The 20,811-nt window shown below is 34.0% G+C and overlaps 2 protein-coding genes across 10 annotated transcripts in view; one reads left to right on the top strand and one right to left on the bottom strand.

Moving 5' to 3' along the window:
* Positions 1-1,139, bottom strand: part of LOC134706196 (serine/threonine-protein kinase Nek10-like) — a 58,778-nt gene extending 57,639 nt beyond the window's left edge. For 3 of the 5 annotated variants that reach the window (XM_063564912.1, XM_063564913.1, XM_063564917.1), the window contains exon 1: positions 1,002-1,139. The gene's annotated coding sequence lies outside the window, so the exon portion shown is untranslated. Of the gene's footprint in view, positions 1-666; positions 691-1,001 lie in introns of those variants that run through there. The other 2 variants (XM_063564914.1, XM_063564915.1) reach the window with 2 other exon arrangements.
* The window catches only part of LOC134706198 (peroxisomal carnitine O-octanoyltransferase-like), a 42,995-nt gene continuing 23,314 nt past the window's right edge, over positions 1,131-20,811 (top strand). For 2 of the 5 annotated variants that reach the window (XM_063564920.1, XM_063564923.1), the window contains exons 1-5: positions 10,262-10,374; positions 15,149-15,279; positions 17,634-17,758; positions 18,251-18,432; positions 19,721-19,848. In XM_063564920.1, coding sequence (XP_063420990.1) covers positions 15,150-15,279; positions 17,634-17,758; positions 18,251-18,432; positions 19,721-19,848 — 565 coding nt within the window. In that variant the 5' untranslated portion in view covers positions 10,262-10,374; position 15,149. Of the gene's footprint in view, positions 1,247-1,916; positions 3,646-10,261; positions 10,375-13,204; positions 13,400-15,148; positions 15,280-17,633; positions 17,759-18,250; positions 18,433-19,720; positions 19,849-20,811 lie in introns of those variants that run through there. The other 3 variants (XM_063564921.1, XM_063564922.1, XM_063564924.1) reach the window with 3 other exon arrangements.

Genomic DNA, 20,811 nt, shown 5'->3' with positions numbered 1-20,811 from the left:
GTGAGGGTACAGTGGCATCCATGAACACTCCCTAACAGGATTAATGGAGATGTGTCACTAACGTATGTTTATACTTCAATTTTTTTTACAAGGACAATCAATCCCCACCCAACACAAAGGGAGTGCTAGGACACCGGGCAATCTGTTATTATGGTGGAGGAAGCCAAAGCACTGGGAGAACCTACGGGCCACTCAGTGGAAACAGACAAACCAGAGAGATATCAGAAGACTGATCTCCAGGTCAAAGTAAGGGACAACTTTGACCAACTGAGGCCCCCAAAGTACCCAATTTAGTTTAAACTCTGGTCTGGGTACCAGAGATGTGTGTGAGAGGGTGAAAATTACCCTTCTGATGTGCTGATATTTTTAGCACCCTGAGTGCGTATCGAACTCGGGACCTTCAGCACTGTAGCCATCCGTCTTAACCACTGGACCACAAACTCGTTAATACAAATTCTTATGATATGGCATACAAAAAAATATGATCTGACCATATTTTTTCTCGTCTCTGCTGTTTTCATGCTACTAATTAAGAATGCATTGTGCATGTTGTGAGGTCACAATTTCCATTGAAATGCATGCATATGAAGTACAAAAACAAATGATTTGACCATAAATCAATCTTAAACATTTTTTGAATTTGACTGTTTGAAGCTTGACACTAACCATGCTAACAGACTAGTTTTCAAACACATTACATGCATTATACAACATAAGATTTTATCGAATTCTGCTTGGTTAACTGTATAACAAATAACTCAACTGTCTCAACTGAGCTTATAACCAACTGAGTAAGACATAACGGTATTTTGATTCGCTTGAATGAATATTTTTGACAGATCTATGTTTCTGAAGAACTAGAAGTAAGACATTCTTAACAATTTTAACCAACGAAAAATATTGGTAAAGTTTACTTGTTCTTCTTAATCTATATTTGCCAGTCTTTACAGCAGATGTCGTTTAAAAGTTTGAAATAATAGAAAATTGTCAACAAACATTACCTGATTTTACCTGCAAAATCAATCACCTGCAGACATTTTCGTAACCTACTAGGATCCAATCAAACATTCTGTTGCAAAACCTTAATAAACCAATTAAAATTAACCTATCTAAACCAGCTGACAGGAAGCACAGACTGGTATCAAATATACTGTAGCCGTTTAAGGAAACAGATCGTTAAACGAAACGAAAATAAATCAGGAAACTGTTATAAAAGTTAGACGAGAAAATCTGTAATTCGATAAAGGTGAAATTAATGTAATACGTATTGTGTACCAAAATTTTAATGAAATAATTTTAATCGTTCTAGAAAAAAAAATGCCACGCCCACCTTTTCTGTACTTTCATTTTCACTTTGGTTTGACCTATTTCAAATCATTTTTAAGAAAAATGGATTTTTTTTTTCAAACCTTAAGTATCAACATCCGAAAAGTCATTTTGATTTTGGGGAAGAAAAAAAATTGATAAACAAGGACAGGACATCAAATTTGTACAACCCTATAAAAACTTCGAAAATTAATTATTTCAAGATCTTTCAAGTTTTCAAAGGCTACTAACAAACAAAATCAAAAACTCCAAATTGAAATATGTTTCATTGGAAGAAGTTGATCTATTTTCTATAAATATGTGCTATTTTAAATAAAAAGAGCCAGTTAATTATTTTCTATTAACACTTATCAAATGATTAATCAAATGAGGGATTGTTGCGGTACTCATGTGAGGAACAGTTACCATTTGGTGGGTTACACACAAACTGTTTAAATCTTACTCATTGCATATATTCTGGCCACATAAAACAAGACTGGTGAAGAAAATAAATGTTGCAATACAGCTGTCAAAATACTTTCAAATTGCAAAAAAAGTAAAATTCAAATGGTGTTAAAAGGTCAATTGCTAAAAATAAAACTTTTTTTCAGTTTAAAGATGTTAAGATGTCCACCGATTTCAATGCAAAAAAGAATTTTGGACAAAATAGACGTCGTTAATGCAACAGATGAGTGGATGTATGGCGTTTCTAAACAATGGATGGAGGAATTCATGAAACAGTTTGAGGACTCGCCTGATACTGTAACCAAATCTAACGAACTGACTTGTTCACCTCTCAAGTCTGATTTGAAAGTAGAAGGAAATGTGTTTTTGTCAGAGAAATGGTGGAAAATATTGGTTACATGGTATGGTATTGAAAAGGAATGTAGTATGATAAGACATCCCGTGATCTCATCTTACATGACAATAGTACATGGTAGCATTCAACATTCAGTACTTAGTAAAAAAGAAGCAGATTATATAGAAATTTCTACTTGTATGTTTACTAATATTGATGACAAATCATCCTATAGGGCACTTACTTTGTATGCCTGGGACAGTTTTGAGTTTTTAGAATATCAGATAAGAAAAAGATGGGCTTTTTCATCAAAGGTAAAAGTTCGTTTATGGTTAATTGTGCAAGAAAATGGAAATGAAATTGTATTTGATAATCTTGACAAAGTGTCAGGGTCAGTTGTTGCCAAATTATCAGAATATCTCACTTGGCTGTCTGAATTCCTGTCCAAGAGAGATCAGCAGACAACTTCAAAGAATAATGGGGTACTAGATCCATTCCGATTTACAGAAAGGAAGGTCCAAATTATTATTGCCGTAGAACCTTTATCTTTCGAATTATATGAAAGCAGAAAAGATGCTGATGGTTGGATGCAGTATGATGTTGATATAGGAGGAGATTGTGAGAGTATTGTTACCTTGGCAACAATCAACAATCACTGGGATGAAATTTTCACCAATTGCCTTGATGACCTCACAAGAGAGATAACCGATGTTACCTTGGACAAACGTGCAACTCTTATTAATACGGCAAAGGATATTGTAAATGAAAAGATTTCACAGACAAAAATAATCCAGGTGGAAATGGAAAACAAGACAAAGCAGTCAGACGAGAAAGACAAACTTCTGATGAAAAAAGAAAGAGAAATAAAGAAAAGAGAAGATGAACTAAAACAAAAGCTAGTGCAGTATAAAGATGGCCTGGATTCCTTCATGAAAGAAAAGTGTCGTCTTGAATTAGAGTGGAAAAAAGTACAAGAACAAAACATTATAACTGACTCACAAATCACACTTGATATAGGAGGAGAAAAGTTTACAACTTCTTTGACAACTTTAACTAATGTACAAGACTCTGTATTTATTCATTTATTTTGTGGTACCTATATTGCAAAGCCAGGTAAAGATGGGAGCTATTTCTTCGACAGAGATGGAACCCATTTTCGTCATATTCTAAACTACCTAAGAAATGGTCCAAAAGCAATCACAAGCATTCCTAATGAAGAAAGTGTTCTTGAGGAAATATTGAGTGAAGCTAAATATTACATCTTACCCGAGCTGGAAGCTTTGATACAACAAAAACTTGAAAATATGAGTGTACATTCTGTAGCCATTGGTGAAATGGAATTCGTTTCTTATCCTTCATTTTCTTCTAGCTCCTCTAAATAAGCTTTAAAAATACAAATTCAAGACTTAGAAAGATTTGAATAAAAACTTATCTGTATTATTACCCTAGTTAATCATCTGTTAATTACACTATTGGCATTAAACATTAAACCTAGATTTCACATCTATTTGTTGTACTATTGAATAAAAATCGTTACTCTATTTGGTACAACTATTCATTGCACTATTGACTTCAAACAATTACTCTAGTTGATACAACTGTTCGGACTATTGGATTTAAACTATTGCTCTAGTTGATACAACTGTTCGGACTATTGGATTTAAACTATTGCTCTAGTTGATACAACTGTTCGGACTATTGGATTTAAACTATTCCTCTAGTTGATACAACTGTTCGGACTATTGGATTTAAACTATTGCTTTAGTTGATACAACTGTTCGGACTATTGGATTTAAACTATTGCTCTAGTTGATACAACTGTTCGGACCATTGGATTTAAACTATTGCTCTAGTTGATACAACTGTTCGGACTATTGGATTTAAACTATTGCTCTAGTTGATACAACTGTTCGGACTATTGGATTTAAACTATTGCTCTAGTTGATACAACTGTTCGGACTATTGGATTTAAATTATTGCTCTAGTTGATACAACTGTTCGGACTATTAGATTTAAACTATTGCTCTAGTTGATACAACTGTTCGGACTATTTGATTTAAACTATTGCTCTAGTTGATACAACTGTTCGGACTATTGGATTTAAACTATTGCTCTAGTTGATACAACTGTTCGGACTATTGAATTTAAACTATTGCTCTAGTTGATACAACTGTTCGGACTATTGAATTTAAACTATTGCTCTAGTTGATACAACTGTTCGGACTATTGGATTTAAACTATTGCTCTAGTTGATACAACTGTTCGGACTATTGGAATGGATTTAAACTATTGCTCTAGATGATACAACTGTTCGGACTATTGAATTTAAACTATTGCTCTAGATGATACAACTGTTCGGACTATTGAATGTAAACTATTGCATTGCTCTAGTTGATACAACTGTTCGGACTATTGGATTTAAACTATTGCTCTAGTTGATACAACTGTTCGGACTATACAACTGTTCGGACTATTGGATTTAAACTATTGCTCTAGTTGATACAACTGTTCGGACTATTGAATTTAAACTATTGCTTTAGTTGATACAACTGTTCGGACTATTGGATTTAAACTATTGCTCTAGTTGATACAACTGTTCGGACTATTGGATTTAAACTATTGCTCTAGTTGATACAACTGTTCGGACTATTGGATTTAAACTATTGCATTGCTCTAGTTGATACAACTGTTCGGACTATTGGATTTAAAGTATTGCTCTAGTTGATACAACTGTTCGGACTATTAGATTTAAACTATTGCTCTAGTTGATACAACTGTTCGGACTATTGGATTTAAACTATTGCTCTAGTTGATAAAACTGTTCGGACTATTGGATTTAAACTATTGCTCTAGTTGATACAACTGTTCATTGAACTATTGACTTTAAGAAATAACTGTAGTTGCATGGTACATCTGTTCGTTGGACTATTGGCTCTAAACAATTACAACAATTACAACAATCACAATAATTACAACAATTACAATAGATGGTACATGTGTCTCGAATACTAGTATAAATACTGATGTAGCTCTGTACTTATATATCTCGCCATTGTGTTATTGTTCTTTGATCATTTTTGTATTTTTCAAAACTTGTCTTTTGTTTTGCTAAGTGCTTTGTCTATATGCCCTATTGTGTTTCTTCGCTCTTTTTTTTTTAGAAGAAATTCACAATACGCATAAAGACAAGCGCAAGAATGACAAGGGACACTCTACTTTAGATTTCTGCAGAGGATATACTTAAAAGATTAAGGATAGGATAAGGCTTCGATCAACAATTTTTGATTCGAGCGCCACTGATGCGTCTTTTGTAGACGTAACGCGCGTCGGCGCAAGTGTAAAATTTTAGTTCTGGTATCTTTGATGAGTTTATTCACAGTACTTAAAATCATTCAATCCTTTATGGGGATTTAACGTGGATAAATAAAATCGTATAATAAAAAAAAAAGCAACGCAAGATGGTTGTTAAATTTGATATATGCCATGTTGTGCTCCTTTGTTTCATATTTGTTGTTTTATAGTGATTAAGATAAGAAGAGCATGTTTACTGCTGTACCCCTATTTTTGAAATTTTTGACCTATTATGTCTAGTTGTTTTGTTCCTTGACTGTAAAATGGAATTCGAGGCGACTGTCATACAAATGAGAGTTTGACCTAGCTATAAAACCAGGTCAATCTTCAATTTTCTACATAAGAAATGCCTGTATAAAGTCAGGAATATGGCAGCTGTTATCTATTCGTTTGATGTGTTTTGAGCTTTTGCCTTTTGCCATTTGATTTGGAATTTTCCGTTTTGAATTTTACTCGAAGTTCAATATTTTGGGGATTTTACTTTTTGGTACCACTGTTTATTACAGTATTGGCTTTAAACGGTTACTATACTTAGTACATCTGTTCATTGGACTATTTACTTTTAAAAATCATGTTGTTGCATGGTATATCTGATTATTGGACAATTGGCTTTTTAACAATTACAACAATTACAAGATGGTACATGTTTTTTATTACACTATTGGCTTTAAACACTTTCTCCAATTGAGTACTACTTTTCATTACACTGAGTTTTTGCTTTAAACAGTTACTCTAGTTGGTGAACTGTTCATTACAGTGTAGGCCTTTTCTCCAGACAAACTACTAGCTTATGGTGTATTTGCACTTTCAGTATCCCCCTTGAACTCATATCTTTCAAACAGAACACATCATATCAAAGTCAATGGTGTTCTGAGCAATTGGACTGACAGTTGGACTGACATACAGAAAAGTTTACCGTGCCTAGAGGTTCAGTTTTAGGCACTCTATACTATTTAATGTGTTCATAAATGATATTTTTCACTTCGCGAAATTGTGATTAAAACTATATACAAAGGCTAAAAATAAGTTAAGCAGATCTCTGAAAGAGAAGGACGAAAGATAATGGAAAATGTCGACTGTAGCGACAGCGACTGTATGGATGGGCAGTAAATTCCACTGAGTTATGGAATGTGGAAAAAAAATAAAATTTATATGTAAAATTGAGAATGGAAATGGGGAATGTGTCAAAGAGACAACAACCCGACCAAAGAAAAAAATAACAGCAGAAGGTCACCAACAGGTCTTCAATGTAGCGAGAAATTCCCGCACCCGGAGGCGTCCTTCAGTCACAAAATGCATACTGTTTATGCGGGTTCTACTGTCTGATGGAATGTGGATAGCAGGGGATTGCTACGATTTGATGTACTATTTGATGTACTTTTTTACAGACAGACAGACAGACAGACAGACAGACAGACAGACAGACGGACGGACAGACAGACAGACAGACGGACGGACAGACAGACAGACAGACAGACAGACAGACAGACAGACAGACAGACAGACAGACAGACAGACAGACAGACAGACAGACAGACAGACAGACAGACAGACAGACAGACAGACAGACAGACAGACAGACAGACAGACAGATATTTTTGATAGTTTTTTCCCTACAAATTCCCATAATTGAAAGCTTGAAATAGTTACATATCCCAGCAGCACGTCCTATCACCTTGCATAGGCGGATCCAGGGAGGGCTTGGGGCCAGGCCCCCTCCTTTTTGTTGGAAAACAATTGTTGATTATATAGGGAATCATGGAAGCATGACTGGAGCGGCCCCCCTAAGAAAAAGTTCTGGATCCGCCACTGCCTTGTTTAAAGGAATTGCCCCCCCCCCCTCAATAAAAAAAAAAGTAATTTAATTCCTTCAAAATATCCAGTTTCATAACCTTATTTAAACAATGCCTATTTACATCAACAATACTCATCTGTACACCCCTCAATCCTCAATCCTCTATACCCCTAAAAGAGGGACGAAAGATACCAAAGGGACAGTCAAACTCATAAATCTAAAACAAACTGACAACGCCATGGCTAAAAATGAAAAAGACAAACAGACAAACAAAAGCACACATGACACAACATAGAAAACCAAATGTAATGTGTAACCGGGCGGGGACGTTTAGATATTTTTATCCTCGGGTTCGTACCAGTTTCCTGGGATTTGAAAAGCAATTCAAAAGTTCTAAAGTCAATAAAAGGTTTACACTATCACTATCAAATACGAAACAAATACTATACTACATAAAAGGAATTTCAACACCTATCAACCTAACCCTGTTAAATTAAAGGCAGTGGCTATTTGACCGTCACCGGCAAAATAGCAAATTTGCTATTTAGCCGGCTCTGATTAAATTATGTCTTACTGGAATTAAAATTTAAGAATAATAATTGAATATCAAAATTTTGGATTTAAAAACTTTTGTTACTGTTGCTCCTAGTAACACTTAAACTTCTTATCTAAAAAAAAACAAAACCTGTACACATCGAAAATTTGACAAAAATAACTAGAGGCTCTAAATTAAGAGCCTGTGTCGCTCACCTTGGTCTATGTGAATATTAAAGGATGCAGATGGATTCATGGCAAAATTGCGTTTATATGATAGTGGAACTTTACTGAACATTCTTGCTGCTTACAATTATCTCTATCTATAATGAACTTGGCCCAGTAGTTTTAGTGGAAATTGTAAGTAAAAATTTACAAATTTTATGTTGTTTTTTTTAAATTTCAGTCCGCGGATACTGTTTAAACCAACTGTTCAGTTGAAACTATAGTCTCGAAAACCTAAATGTATGGAACTGGTTTGAAACCTGTAAATGTATGAAACTGGTCTGAAACTTAATTATAAAACTGGTTTGAAACCTAAATGTTCGGAACTGGTCTGAAACCTAAATGTTTGGAACTGGTCTGAAACCTAAATGTATGGAACGGGTCTGACAATGTATAAAACGGGGTAGTCCAAATAATTATGACGTCTGGCAAGGCTATTTTATTTTATTTCTGGGACGCCTAAAATAGCCTTGCCAGACACCATAATTATTTGGACTAAAAACGGGGCTGAACCGAAATGTATCAAATTTACGGCCTGAAACCTAAATGTATAAAACGGGACTGAACCTAAATGTATCAAACTAGACTGAAACCTAAAAGGTATAAAACTTTATTTAATAACCATGTCTATAACTGTCGGAACAACAAAATAAAAAAAAATAGGCACTGGCTACGGTTACATGGAAATGTAACAATAATAAAAAAATATTATTGTTACATTGGAGACTAATTGCCGGAATGCAAAGTTGGGTAAGGAACTGATTAATTACGAATGTAACAATAATTATTGAGGCTACGGTTACATTGCGTTATTGTTGTACATGAAATAACGGCAATGTACGATGGTTAATCCTTTCTACTATACTGTGAATAAATGTAACAATGAAATTGTTCAAAATATTGCTGGACAACTAGAAAGAGTGTGTAGACAGCTTATTTCTAATCTGCATATGAAGCGATATGATCTGCTAATTAAACAACAAAAATGCGAAAAGAAAAACAATCTTTCGTGAGGAGTGTATATTAGATAACATGTGACATTATGCTGATGATCAGGGTAGGAATCTCCACAGGTATCATTCAGTTGCAATCAAATCAAATAGACAGTTAAATAAACCTTAATAAATTTTGGTTATTATATATGGGTGCATACAGATCAAAATTAAATTTTTATCTTTTTATTGTCAAATTATATATTAAATGTACATAACGGTGGCATTACAGAAAAGTCACTTTTTACCGATATTTTACTGTGTATTCATAATTGGATTTGACATTCATTGTGTATTATAACATTGTGTGGTGGAGGATTACATATTCAACTCCTTTGGTGGTGTGCCTACATTGGCAGAATTTATATTGATACAGATACAGATACAGATGGGACTAGTAATATGTACTATTATATTTACAATACATACAATTATTACATACAATTTCTTTATTTATTTTTATTTACAATGACAGTTTCTACATATCCAGTAAGTGGTTTTTGGAGCATTTTAAAGTCCGACACATTTTTTTTAAACCTCTCCAAACAATATTTGTGTATAGGTATATAGATTTTGTAAAGGGAAAAAAATTACCTTTGGCTTAGGCTCCATCTGATTTCGAAACGAAATTACGTCCTCCATGGATACATGTATACATGCAGATGTTCACAGTTAGCAAACTTTGCTTGTGATTATATCATTTTTCAGAACTGTGTTTGTATAGTTGTATGAAATTTGTGTCTTGCTATTAAATGAGTTTCGTTTCAAACCAATCCAAAGTTTTAAAATGTTCACCCAAACCCAACAACAAACCATTGAACTTTAATTTTCGCCTTTGACACTACTTATCTGAGGTAAAATTGAGAATGGAAATGGGGAATGTGTCAACTTAAAAGCACCAACAACCCGACTTTAAAGCAGGCAACAGCCGAAGGCCACAATGGGTCTTCAATGTAGTGAGAAACTCCCGCACCCGGAGGCGTCCTTCAACAGCCCCTCAACACATATGTATACTAGTTCAGTGATAACTTGGACGCTACGTTAAACTCTGAATTAGATAATATCATGTAACAATAACGCAATGTAACCGTAGCCTCAATTATATTTACATTCGTAATTAGTCGGTTCCTTACCCAACTTTGCACTCCGGCAATTAGTGTCCAATGTAACGATAATATTTTTATTATTGGTACATTTCCATGTAACAGTAGCCAGTGCCAAAAAAATATTTACTTGTAAAAATCTGCAGACGACACTATATCACATGATTGCATCGCAAACTAATAACCGGAAATGGACTTTGTATCACAACAACCCTGACAGTAGGCACAAGTGGCCACAACTGATATATTTTGAAAAACACAGTGCCTTAAGTAATTTAATTACTACAGTCAAAGCATCACTGCACAATATGTATTGCCAAAGTTCTCATTGGGCAGTGCCACGGCGATAAAGACAAAAACAAATTTTAGGGGTCTCCTTACACCTAGTACCTACAGGTACACGTCAACTCGTACTTTCGGCAAGTCGTACTCAACCAACTCGTACCCTATTTTTACCAACTCCTAACCATGTTTTATTTGATATTATTTATCTAGTTTATATGCATAGTTATTGTAACTTTCTTTCGTATATCATTATATAGCAAAATACAAATAAAAAACCAACTTTCATTGTTAATAAAATGCAATCATAATTGTTTTAAATAAGCTTATAAAATGCTAATCATTATAATCATTAGTATTCCTTAGAATTGATTGTTTGAAATTGTTTAGACGGCAATTTATTTGATATGCACATTAAAATAATTATGAGTACACAATAGACCACTTTCGAGTTCATCGGTCACTGGCAAAAACTCGTCAATTATGCACGCCTTTATGACGTCATTTACCAGATAGAGGGGCTCGCCTGTATCCCTGCACTATTTACGTTCATCAAGCGTCTTAGTGATCGTCTTTGTGCAGGATAAACTAGAAATAATGGTTGCTCTGTAGGTACTTACTGACAATTCCCTAATGACAGCAGTGTTGATTGTCAATTTTGAGAATTCAATTTGCCGAATAATTCCTACAATATAGAATTATAGTTTTCAAACCACTCGCTCAACATTGGAAGGAAGTGACGACGCCCCTAAACGCACAAATGACGGTGATAGAGGCGCGTATAATTGACGAGTTTTTTCCGGTGACGGATGAACTCGAAAGTGGTCTATATGCCAATCAGTGGTCATTAGTGAATAACATACCTACAAAATAGAATGGGTTTGTTAAAAGTAGAATAAAACGAGAGAAGTAAATGAAAAAAAAAAATCGGTATAAGTGCGGCACTAGCAACTTGAACTTGATATATATTTCATAATATTGTGCAAAAAAAAAAATGAAAATGTAGAAAGATTAGATCAGATGTGAAGTTGTTTTGATTACGGTTAATTAATGGCACCCTTCGTGTGTGAATAAGGGCCCTTTTACTGGTAATCGACATGCTTCAGGTGTGAAACAATAATCAATGATCAATTAATCACCAGCACGCGAACTGCAATAAATAATTTGTTTATTAAAGTGTCACATATTACTTGTAATTTCTTATAGGTTAAACAAATTATCAATAATGTTTAAATATACGTGATGTCAAGTACCTTTGCATAGAATTGTTAGTAAAATTGAATTATGTGTAGCAGGAACAATTCTGCTGGAGATTCGGGGATGCGGACCACAGCTAATTCTAGTTTGTAAACTGACATAACGGAGACGATGGATGCCAAATGTGATGCGCTATAATATATCTAAGTAAATGATAAATCAAATTATTTAATGTATTGTTATTCTTATCTGTTATTGATTATAGTATCTAATAAAAATTCTAACATGACGTCCTTCAAACGCTTTGAGTACACACCCGTGGTAAAATATGAATATATTGCATTGGCTGTTCCGATCGTACTCCCACGTCATATGTTTTTTTATGAATGAAGTACCCGACGTCATAGAATGATGACGTTATAATTTAAGCATTTTACGGGAAAATACACGCTTCTGATACCGAAAATCATCACAACAAGGAAACGTAAACAAACGATGCTCAAATGTGGTATAAGCCCATTTTTCTATACAAAGTAGACATATAAGTTAATTATCATTATCATCTAAATACGTTATTGTAAATAGTTTGAGCATGTCTCTTATTCTGTTTGCTACGTTGTTTACGCCAATCTAAAAGTGCGTTAATTTATGGGAACGGCAAATATTTGCCTCCACATAGAGCGCTTCGATCCAAAATAATGCCGTATTTGTCCTATTAGAATCGAAATAATTCATGGGGGCTTGAATATATCTAGATTTTACCACGGGTTGGCCCTTTATGCCAATATTTTACCCCTCGCTATCGCTCAGGGTAAAATATTTGTCATAAAGGGCCAACCCGTGGTAAAATCACGATATATTCAAGCCCCCATGAATTATTTCTTAAATATATAAATCTTTTACAATTTGCTTTATACATGCATGTGCTTTATGGTTTCAAAACTATTAGAAATGCATTCATTATATAGATAAAATATACGAAATAAGACATATGAAAAAGAAGATCTCATATGATTGCTTATGAGACAACTCTTCACAAGAGACCAAAAATGACACAGAAATGAACAACTAAAGGTAATTGTACAGTCTTCAACCATGAGCAAAGCCCACCCATACCACATAGTCAGCTATAAAATGACCATGTAAAACAATTCAAACGAGAAAACGAACTGACTGCCATACTTATATAAAAAAAAAAGATTAAAAAACAAAGTGTAAACACATCAACAAACTACGTGTTTATCGCAATATTCAGTAAAAAATCTCTTCAAATATTCTAAGGATCGAGCACACTTTGACACTTGAGGATTTTTTTTATAGATATTAATCCTATCGGTAGATAAATCAGAAGGTAAATAACAAAATATGAAGCATTATAATGTTAAAAAAAAAGACATGAGTCAACGCAATGTTCACTAAAAAATATCCTTTTCATATTCTATGAATCTACCTCAGGGTGCACTGGGATACTTCAGGGAGTTAAAATATCCATATCTACGGATATAAACGTAGAAAACTTATATTATAATGCTAAAAAAATATTGGGTACGACTTAGTAGAAGTACGAGTTGCCGAAAGTACGAGTTGCCGAAAGTACGAGTTGACATGTATCCGTACCTACAATTTATTATGAATGTACTGAATACTTGACTCCCTATTACTGTATCAACCAAGAAATAGCATCTGCTGGTCAATTTTTGGGATACGATTGCGTATAGACTTGTACTGGTGGCTCATAGCATTTCCCTTACGTCAATCATTTTATTCTAAACATAAAGGAACATCTCAGATTCTTATGATTGTCTTGCTTTAAAAGGTAAAAACAAACAAAGGGATTGAACCTAAACAACTTTCCTATAATGTTCATGTTTGATAATTCCTTTGACTTATATGCATGTTTTTAACAACACGGAAAATCAGAATTAAGCAGTATTTATATTTAGTGTATTTATAAATTTAGAAACACGTCAGAGTGAATTCCTAGTTTTGGTAAAATGCGAGAGTTCTCTGAATTCCGATCAATCTTTTTCTGTCATATAAGAACTGAAGTGGAGTTTTTCATATATGTAACTGTTATGAAACTGATATTTGAGATTGTATTTCCATAAAGAAATAGAGAACCATCTAGGTCAATTACATTGTTCATACACTTTTATCCGGGATTGGCTATTTTGTAACTATTTTACATGTGCAATTGAATTAGTTTTAAAAATAATATTATCCAGCTACATGTATGAGGGGGGATAGGAGGGGTCCTGATCCCGAAATCCCGGGTTTAAAAACACGAAATCCCGAGCTTAAAAATACGGAATCCTGGAGTCCCCATAAAGGTCATATCCCTCAGAGCAATCTCCTCTTTGATTAATACCTTAATGACTGTTAACAGTTGTAGTTCTAGATCAATCTGTGGCTGCAAAATCAGAAAATTACCCTGAACACAGAATTCGAATGTCCTGGTAGATGTATACTCGACTTTAAATTAAAAAAAATCTTGTATGCTTATGCTTTTTATGATGTTGCTTCTTGCAGAATATTTTCTTGTTTCATGTAAAGAGCTATCTTAGTGAAAATACAGCTAAGCGTAAAAAAGCAGGCCATTCTCCACTAAAGGGGCTTTAAATAGATATTGGAAGATGTGGTGTGAGTGCCAATGAGACAACTCTCCATCCAAATAACAATTTAAAAAGTAAACCATTATAGGTTAAAGTACGGCCTTCAACACGGAGCCTTGGCTCACACCGAACAACAAGCTATAAAGGGCCCCAAAATTACTAGTGTAAAGAACACTTCAGTGACATCAGTCTAAAAATTTCATGATTTTTTCCAAGCATTGAGTTGTATTCTCCCTACATGTACCTACAGAAATATATTCATCTCATTATTTATCACATGTTTTTTAATCTAGAAATGTAAGTCCTACTATGGAGCTAATCCAAATTACAATAGTCTCGGGGCAGCCCTTTGCTCAAATGACTGATGTAGATTTTTGGCCTTAATAATGTAATATAATGTCTGAAACTATGAATAAAAAGCTTTAACAGAAGGCTGATAAGAATTATGAGAATTTAGCATGTAAAGCTGCAATAAGTGAAAAACTATCGTAAATTGCCTCAATTTGAGATCTAGTCACTAATAATAATAAACATGACTGTATACATGTACATATATTTGACTTCAAAATGTGTTTTATTAAGATGTTCATGAGTATAGCAATATTATGTCTCTTTGCATAAAGCTTTGCCTTTTCTAATTTGTCCAAAAACTATGCATTAAATGTTTAATGGCAATTTTTAAGACATCATTGTGAAATTTCAAATCACCTTTCTGCACTAAAGTTTCAAACTTTTATTAATCATCTTTAAATCTGTTCATTAATTATCAAAAAGAAATTAAAATCATTTTGAAAGTGATGAATAATTTTACATTTTACTTTTTTCAATTAAAACTTTTCATGTATAGTTTGGTCTACTACTTAACAATGTTCTTTTTATAATGAACTAATTAGTGGCATAGATTTGGAGGAATAAGATAAACAAGTTCTTATTGTAATTGTGTATATTTGTAGAATGGCAGGTAACTTAGACCCAGACCTGATTTATAGTTCAACTGAAGAGAAGACATTCAGTAATCAGGATAAATTACCTCCCTTACCTGTACCTGATCTTAGTCATACACTGGACAGGTATTTAGATTCTGGTGAGTTATAGCTAGAATTATCTCCCTTACCTGTACCTGATCTTAGTCATACACTGGACAGGTATTTAGATTTTGGTGAGTTGAAGCTAGGATTATCTCTCTTACCTATACCAGATCTTAGACATACACTGATTAGATATTTAGATGCTGGTTAATTAGCTAAGATTATCTCCCTGAAATTCTGTTGTGAATCTGATGTACAGTAGTTGTCGTTTTTTTATGTAATATATACGTGTTTCTCGTTTCTCGTTTTGTTTATATAGATTAGACCGTTGGTTTTCCCGTTTGAATGGTTTTACACTAGTAATTTTGGGGCCCTTTATAGCTTGTTGTTCGGTGTGAGCCAAGGCTCCGTGTTGAAGGCCGTACTTTAACCTATAATGGTTTAATTTTTAAATTGTTATTTGGATGGAGAGTTGTCTCATTGGCACTCACACCACATCTTCCTATATCTAGTTACTGTTATATGGAAAGATGTAACAAATAGATTTAAAATGCTTTGACTGCACTTATATAAAGTCTCAAGTTAGTAATGTTCCCTTGGAAGAAGCAACTCTGAGTAACATAATGAACTTATGTACCAAGCCTATGTGCACACTGTACATATATATTTAATATGAGGTGACAGGAGGTTTATACTCCCTACCTATATTAAATCTGAGTAACATAATGAACAGATGTCCAATAACCTGTACTTAATCTGAATAGATATTTATTATCTGATGGGTTATTCCCCCTGCATGTATGTGATTTGAGTAGACATTTATCATCTGATGGGTTATTCCCCCTGCATGTATGTGATTTGAGTAGACATTTATTATCTGATGGGTTATTCCCCCTGCATGTATTGTATGTGATTTGAGTAGATATTTATTATCTGATGGGTTATTCCCCCTGCATGTATGTGATTTGAGTAGACATTTATTATCTGATGGGTTATTCCCCCTGCATGTACTGTATGTGATTTGAGTAGATATTTATTATCTGATGGGTTATTCCCCCTGCATGTATGTGATTTGAGTAGATATTTATTATCTGATTTTTTATCCCCCCTGCATGTACTGTATGTGATTTGAGTAGATATTTATTATCTGATGGGTTATTCCCCCTGCATGTATGTGATTTGAGTAGACATTTATTATCTGATGGGTTATTCCCCCTGCATGTATTGTATGTGATTTGAGTAGACATTTATCATCTGATGGGTTATTCCCCCTGCATGTATGTGATTTGAGTAGACATTTATTATCTGATGGGTTATTCCCCCTGCATGTATGTGATTTGAGTAGATATTTATTATCTGATGGGTTATCCCCCCTGCATGTATGTGATTTGAGTAGACATTTATTATCTGATGGGTTATTCCCCCTGCATGTATGTGATTTGAGTAGATATTTATTATCTGATGGGTTATCCCCCCTGCATGTATGTGATTTGAGTAGACATTTATCATCTGATGGGTTATTCCCCCTGCATGTATGTGATTTGAGTAGACATTTATTATCTGATGGGTTATTCCCCCTGCATGTATGTGATTTGAGTAGACATTTATTATCTGATGGGTTATTCCCCCTGCATGTATGTGATTTGAGTAGATATTTATTATCTGATGGGTTATCCCCCCTGCAAGTATGTGATTTGAGTAGACATTTATCATCTGATGGGTTATTCCCCCTGCATGTATTGTATGTGATTTGAGTAGACATTTATCATCTGATGGGTTATTCCCCCTGCATGTATGTGATTTGAGTAGACATTTATTATCTGATGGGTTATTCCCCCTGCATGTATGTGATTTGAGTAGATATTTATTATCTGATGGGTTATCCCCCCTGCAAGTATGTGATTTGAGTAGACATTTATCATCTGATGGGTTATTTCCCCTGCACATATGTGATTTGAGTAGACATTTATCATCTGATGGGTTATTCCCCCTGCACATATGTGATTTGAGTAGACATTTATCATCTGATGGGTTATTCCCCCTGCATGTACTGTAGGTGATTTGAGTAGATATTTATTATATGATGGGTTATTCCCCCTGCATGTATGTGATTTGAGTAGACATTTATTATCTGATGGGTTATTCCCCCTGCATGTATGTGATTTGAGTAGACATTTATTATCTGATGGGTTATTCCCCCTGCATGTATGTGATTTGAGTAGATATTTATTATCTGATGGGTTATTCCCCCTGCATGCTCTGAGTTACTTGCAGATGTTTTTGTTCTGCTCTGTGGTTGGATTGTTGTCTCTTTGACACATTCCCCATTTCCATTTTCCATTTTATAAGTTATATTCTATAATTATAATTGAGCCTCGGTGTGTTAGCAAATATCAATTTTCTTTTTCAGTAAAACCCCACGTAACACCAGAGCAATATAGACAGACAGAATTTATTGTTCAACAGTTTGCATCTGGTGTTGGCAAACAATTGCACAAGGAGCTTTTAGAAAAGGCTAAACACTCTAGAAATTGGGTATGTAAAAGGTCTATTAGATTAGGATTTACACTTAAACTTTCTGATTCTTAACAGTTAATGTAAAATATCAATATTTATTTAATCAGTTTTAGGATCTTTCCTGAATTCTTGTCCTGAATTTCAAAATCACATTTATCATGTACAATTTATGAAAACTGACTTATTGTAACTGATGTCAAATATCGTTTGTTAAGGAAAGGTAAATTTTGACCAGACCTATATAAGAATAAGGAGATTTGACATAGTTGTCCATGAGACATTAGCTTTGTTCATTTTGTTTCACCTATTATCAAAATAATACCCATTTATTATTCGTTTTTTACCTCCCCACCCATATTTTGTTCTTTGCCCCACTACAGCTTTATTTTACTGCTTGGGCATGACAAGACTCCTTTAGGAAAGAAATATATATGTATAGTACTTCATCATCAATAAATTGTTGTTTTATTGATGAATTGGATATAAATGGCTGATTATTTAATTCTTCAGTTGGAAAGTTGGTGGGATTCAGCTGCTTACTTAGAGGGTCGATACCCAGTGGCACCTCATGTTAACTTTGGTGGACCTGGACCATATATTCACCACGTCTACCCACCAAAGGCAGGCACACAGATATACAGAGCTGGCATGATTTTGCATTCATCTCTAAAATTCTGGCAGTTGGTTAGACAGTATGTAAAATTCATAATTATAAAATGATTAGCCTTTTATTAATGAAATATTGTAAAATAAATATAAAAAATCAACATGAAAAATAAGTATGTAACATAATTTAAGGTAGATTCATGGTATACCGCCATCTTGGATTGTACAATCACAGTACAAAATCGGTCTAGTTATTTGCCTAAATCTGCAAATTTGGAGACAGATTTGCAATTCAATGGTTTGACTGGTTTTTTTTATTTAAAGAAAACTTGCTAATTAATCGTATTATACAAAATATTTTGACAAATATAATTTTTTGGGTTTTAAAATCATTTTTTTCAAATGAGCCATTTAAGGGGAGATGACTCTTTTAGTACAAAATTTATACTAGGCTAATAGGGATTTTTTTTATTTTTACTTGTAGCAAGAAAACAAGTTCGGTGACACCATGTTTTCTTTTAATTTTCTTAAAACATATTATGAAACCTTTCTTCTCACAAATTATTTCAAGATTCTATCTCATAGATTTTTTTTTATGCACACTTATGTGATTTTTCATGAACAAACTAACCAAATTTTGGCAATTTTGAACGCCTCATAGCTTGAAAAAAAGCACGGTGACCTATACTTTTTATTAAATTTTTGAAAAGAGCATAGTAAAATCTTCATTTTGGCAAATTATAAAAAAATTCTGTCTCAAAAAATATATACTGGTGATCTACCTTAAGAAGCAGATATTAAACGATAATAAAAAATTTAAAAAGTTGTTAAAAATTATTTCCATACACTCAAATTTTTATTACCCACCTAGTGGCAGTATGTTCTTTTTTGTCTGTGTTCATCAGTCCATCTGTTTATCTTTCTGTCTCTTCCGCTTTATGTTAAAGGTTTTTGGTCAAGGGAGTTTTTGACCCCAATTTCACAGTCCAGTGAACATGATCAGTGTACTATGGACACGTTTTTCTGAGGAGTCTAGTGATAGCTATTGATGTATCAGGGGTATACTGATTTTTTTCCTGAGAGTTTGGTGGTAGCTGTTGATGTATCAGGGGTATTTTGATTTTTTTCCTGAGAGTTTGGTGGTAGCTATTGATGTATCAGGGGTATATTGAATTTTTTCCTGAGAGTTTGGTGGTAGCTGTTGATGTATCAGGGGTATTTTGATTTTTTTCCTGAGAGTTTGGTGATAGTGGTTGATGTACTGACATCAGAACATTCTGTATTTTAAATTCCGAGAAGTCAGATGCTAGTGATTGATGTATTCTGTATTTTTTGTTTATTCCTGTTATCCCTCACATTATTCTTTTTTTTTAGAGAAAAATTAAGAATAGATAAAGACAGTAAAGGAAACAAGATGTGTATGAACCAATTCCTCAGAGCATATAGTACCTGTAGAATACCAGGGGCCCATGTTGATCATTTGTCCTTCAACTTTAAAACAGGTATGTCAGTAGTCAAACATTGAACAAATCCCTCAGAAAAAATATAGTACCTGTAGAATATTAGGGGTCCATTTTGATCATTTGTCTTTCAACTTTAAAACAGGTATGTCACAGGTCAGACATTGAACCAATTCCTCAGAGCATATAGTACATGTAGAATACCAGGGGTCCATTTTGATTATTGTCCTTCAACTTTAAAACAGGTATGTCACAGGAGAAACTCTGAACTACATCACCAGAGCATTTATGGCATGCAGATGTCAGCTTAATTGATTTTTAGCTCACCTGGCCTGAAGGGCCAAGTGAGCTTTTCTCATCACTTGGTGTCCCGCGTTCGTCGTCGTCCGTCGTCGTTAACTTTAACAAAAATCTTCTCCTCTGTAACTACTATGCCAAATTAAACCAAACTTGGCCAAAATCATCATTGGGGTATCTTGTTTAAAAAATGTGTGGCGTGACCCGCCATACCAACCAAGATGGCCGCCATGGCTAAAAATAGAACATAGGGGTGAAATGCAGTTTTAGGCTTATAACTCAAAAACCAAAGCATTTAGAGCAAATCTGACAGGGGGTAAAATTGTTTCTCAGGTCAAGATCTATCTGCCCTGATATTTTCAGATGAATCAGACAACCTGTTATTGGGTTGCTGCCCCTGAATTGGTAATTTTAGGGAAATTTTGCTGTTTTTGGTTATTATCTTGAATATTATTATAGATAGAAGTAAACTGGAAACAGCAATAATGTTCAGCAAAGTACGATTTACAAATAAGTCAGCATGACCAAAATGGTCAATTGACCCCCTAAGGAGTTATTGTCCTTTATAGTCAATTTTAAACAATTTTCATAAAAAATTTTAATTTTCACTACCGGTAACATTTTCCACAGAAACTACTGGGCCAAGTTCATTATAGATAGTGATAATTGTAAGCAGCAAGAATGTTCAGTGAAGTAAGATGTACAAAC

This window comes from Mytilus trossulus, chromosome 2 (assembly GCF_036588685.1).
Source record: "Mytilus trossulus isolate FHL-02 chromosome 2, PNRI_Mtr1.1.1.hap1, whole genome shotgun sequence".
NCBI classification, from domain to species: domain Eukaryota; kingdom Metazoa; phylum Mollusca; class Bivalvia; order Mytilida; family Mytilidae; genus Mytilus; species Mytilus trossulus.
Note: the sequence above shows the minus strand (reverse complement) of the source record. Positions and strands in the feature narration are given on the sequence as shown.